This window comes from Anguilla rostrata, unplaced genomic scaffold, assembly GCF_018555375.3.
Source record: "Anguilla rostrata isolate EN2019 unplaced genomic scaffold, ASM1855537v3 scaf0392, whole genome shotgun sequence".
NCBI classification, from domain to species: domain Eukaryota; kingdom Metazoa; phylum Chordata; class Actinopteri; order Anguilliformes; family Anguillidae; genus Anguilla; species Anguilla rostrata.
The window spans coordinates 960-4,481 of NW_026985915.1; the positions used below are offsets into that span (position 1 = coordinate 960).

The 3,522-nt window shown below is 57.4% G+C and overlaps 1 protein-coding gene across 1 annotated transcript; it reads right to left on the reverse strand.

Annotated features, from left to right (window-relative positions):
* Positions 1–859: 859 nt before the first annotated feature.
* On the reverse strand, positions 860–3,292 carry LOC135246486 (uncharacterized; the record flags this gene model as incomplete). Its single annotated transcript, XM_064319937.1, has 2 exons — positions 3,180–3,292; positions 860–2,854 (listed from the first exon to the last, which is right to left on the reverse strand). Coding segments are annotated over exons 1-2 (2,108 nt in total), but the record flags the coding sequence as incomplete, so codon positions are not given.
* Between the last annotated feature and the right edge of the window lie 230 nt (positions 3,293–3,522).

Consider the following 3,522-nt stretch of genomic DNA (forward strand, 5'->3'; position numbering starts at 1 on the left):
GATACTGGAGAATTCAAAGACAAACCAAATGACAAGATGCCAAACTTGAAATGTGTTAACAGGTTTAAGAAAAAATGTAAGAATTTAAACGTGTTCACCTATAGATTAACCTCATTCTTTTATGTTTTTATGCAATTGATTGCAATATAGCATAATACAAACATGGGAATTCTATTCTTCATGGCATGCATAGCTATTCCCAACACAATGTGGCTGCAGAGGGTGAACAATTCCTCTAAAAAGTACCTAATTAAGGAAAATGAACAGTTAGTTAAAATTCTGGGATTGCAGTTGTGGTTGGAACGAAAACCAGCATAAGCGTTGTTATACTCCCCCCCAATCCCCCCAGCCCCATAGTTACTGTCGCTGTCTTGTTCTAACTTTCCTTGATGCGAGCAGCCAGGCCGCGATCCTGTTCCCACACGGTCACGTGACGGTGGCGCAGCCAATGACCTACATGAACACAGTTCAGCGGGTGCAGCTGGCCTGCAGCTGATTGGGCCCCCGGCACACTCATGCGCTGTGTGGGGCTCATAGCTCAGCACACGCTGTGGCTGGGCAGAGAGCTGCAGTACGGCGCATAAATCCACTGCGTGAGATGGAGGCGTCGTCTTCGCCACTTTCATTGCGCTGTGCTCCTGCTGTGTCGCAGTCATCGCACTTCGCGGAGTGCTTGTGTGAGAGTCGGGGCTGAGGGGCAGACTGTCCCGTCTTTATCGACACACTGCCCTGACACGCGAGTGGGCAAACTGTAGGATTTAAATTTATCGCAGAGCCTAACAGCAACTGGGGTTTTGGGATGGTCCACACTGGACAGAACAGTCGGGCAGGGTGGCGCTGGTTTTGGGATGGTCCACACTGGACAGAACAGTCGGGCAGGGTGGCGCTGGTTTTGGGATGGTCCACACTGGACAGAACAGTCGGGCAGGGTGGCGCTGGTTTTGGGATGGTCCACACTGGACAGAACAGTCGGGCAGGGTGGCGCTGGTTTTGGGATGGTCCACACTGGACAGAGCAGTCGGGCAGGGTGGCGCTGGTTTTGGGATGGTCCACACTGGACAGAACAGTCGGGCAGGGTGGCCCTGGTTTGGGGTTGGTCCACCCTGGACAAAACAGTCGGGCAGGGTGGCGCTGGTTTTGGGATGGTCCACACTGGACAGAACAGTCGGGCAGGGTGGCGCTGGTTTTGGGATGGTCCACACTAGACAGAGCAGTCGGTCGGGGTGGCGCTGGTTTTGGGATGGTCCACACTGGACAGAACAGTCGGGCAGGGTGGCCCTGGTTTTGGGATGGTCCACACTGGACAGAACAGTCGGGCGGGGTGGCGCTGGTTTTGGGATGGTCCACACTGGACAGAACAGTCGGGCAGGGTGGCGCTGGTTTTGGGATGGTCCACACTGGACAGAACAGTCGGGCGGGGTGGCCCTGGTTTTGGGATGGTCCACACTGGACAGAACAGTCGGGCAGGGTGGCCCTGGTTTTGGGATGGTCCACACTGGACAGAACAGTCGGGCAGGGTGGCGCTGGTTTTGGGATGGTCCACACTGGACAGAACAGTCGGGCAGGGTGGCGCTGGTTTTGGGATGGTCCACACTGGGCAGAACAGTCGGGCGGGGTGGCCCTGGTTTTGGGATGGTCCACACTGGACAGAACAGTCGGGCAGGGTGGCCCTGGTTTTGGGATGGTCCACACTGGACAGAACAGTCGGGCAGGGTGGCGCTGGTTTTGGGATGGTCCACACTGGACAGAACAGTCGGGCAGGGTGGCGCTGGTTTTGGGATGGTCCACACTGGACAGAACAGACGGGCAGGGTGGCCCTGGTTTTGGGATGGTCCACACTGGACAGAACAGTCGGGCAGGGTGGCGCTGGTTTTGGGATGGTCCACACTGGACAGAACAGTCGGGCAGGGTGGCGCTGGTTTTGGGATGGTCCACACTGGGCAGAACAGTCGGGCGGGGTGGCCCTGGTTTTGGGATGGTCCACACTGGACAGAACAGTCGGGCGGGGTGGCCCTGGTTTTGGGATGGTCCACACTGGACAGAACAGTCGGGCGGGGTGGCCCTGGTTTTGGGATGGTCCACACTGGACAGAACAGTCGGGCGGGGTGGCCCTGGTTTTGGGATGGTCCACACTGGACAGAACAGTCGGGCAGGGTGGCCCTGGTTTTGGGATGGTCCACACTGGACAGAACAGTCGGGCGGGGTGGCGCTGGTTTTGGGATGGTCCACACTGGACAGAACAGTCGGGCAGGGTGGCCCTGGTTTTGGGATGGTCCACACTGGACAGAACAGTCGGGCAGGGTGGCGCTGGTTTTGGGATGGTCCACACTGGACAGAACAGTCGGGCAGGGTGGCGCTGGTTTTGGGATGGTCCACACTGGACAGAACAGTCGGGCAGGGTGGCCCTGGTTTTGGGATGGTCCACACTGGACAGAACAGACGGGCAGGGTGGCCCTGGTTTTGGGATGGTCCACACTGGACAGAACAGTCGGGCAGGGTGGCGCTGGTTTTGGGATGGTCCACACTGGACAGAACAGTCGGGCAGGGTGGCCCTGGTTTTGGGATGGTCCACACTGGACAGAACAGTCGGGCAGGGTGGCGCTGGTTTTGGGATGGTCCACACTGGACAGAACAGTCGGGCGGGGTGGCCCTGGTTTTGGGATGGTCCACACTGGACAGAACAGTCGGGCGGGGTGGCCCTGGTTTTGGGATGGTCCACACTGGACAGAACAGTCGGGCAGGGTGGCCCTGGTTTTGGGATGGTCCACACTGGACAGAACAGTCGGGCAGGGTGGCGCTGGTCGGGGTGTGGCAGGCTCTCGCCTCGCTGATATCACTGTGATGGGAGCAGAACCTTCCGGAAGAGAGAGCTTGAGAGAAGTAACCTGGGGGAAACGCGCTCCTTTTGGCTGAGGGCTTCCCAAGAGTAAAAAAAAACATTTTCCCCCGATACCGTCCGGTGTGAGACGGCACAGCATAACTAAGTTTTTTGGGGAGAACTCTCTTCAAAGCGACAGCTGTGGGTCCCTGCCAGCCTGCTGCCTATGCTGCCGCTTTGGGTCTAAAACTCTCCCACCCACACCTCCCACCCCCCAGGTCCGGATCATCTGCCTCTTGACCACCTTCCTCATATTGGGGGCCCCCAGTAGCTCCCGCAGCCAATTCGTGACGGGACCCACCAGGGCCCTGAGCTGATTGGTGGAGGAGCAGGAGGCCGGGGGGGTTCCGGGTCATCTTCCTCTTCATCACCGTCCTCGTATTGGGGGCTGTCCTCCAGCTCCTCATAGTCCATCTCATCCTCCGTGGCGTGAGTTGTAACAAAATGGCTTAAAGACAACAAAGTGAAAGTACTGCAGTGGCCATCACAAAGCCCTGACCTGAGTCCCATAGAAAATTCGTGCACAGAACTGAAAAAGTGTGTCCGAGCAAGGAGGCCCACAAACCTGACTGAGTTACACCAGTTCTGTCCAGAAGAATGGGCAAAAATTCCAGCAAAGTATTGTGAGAAGCTTGTGGAAGGCT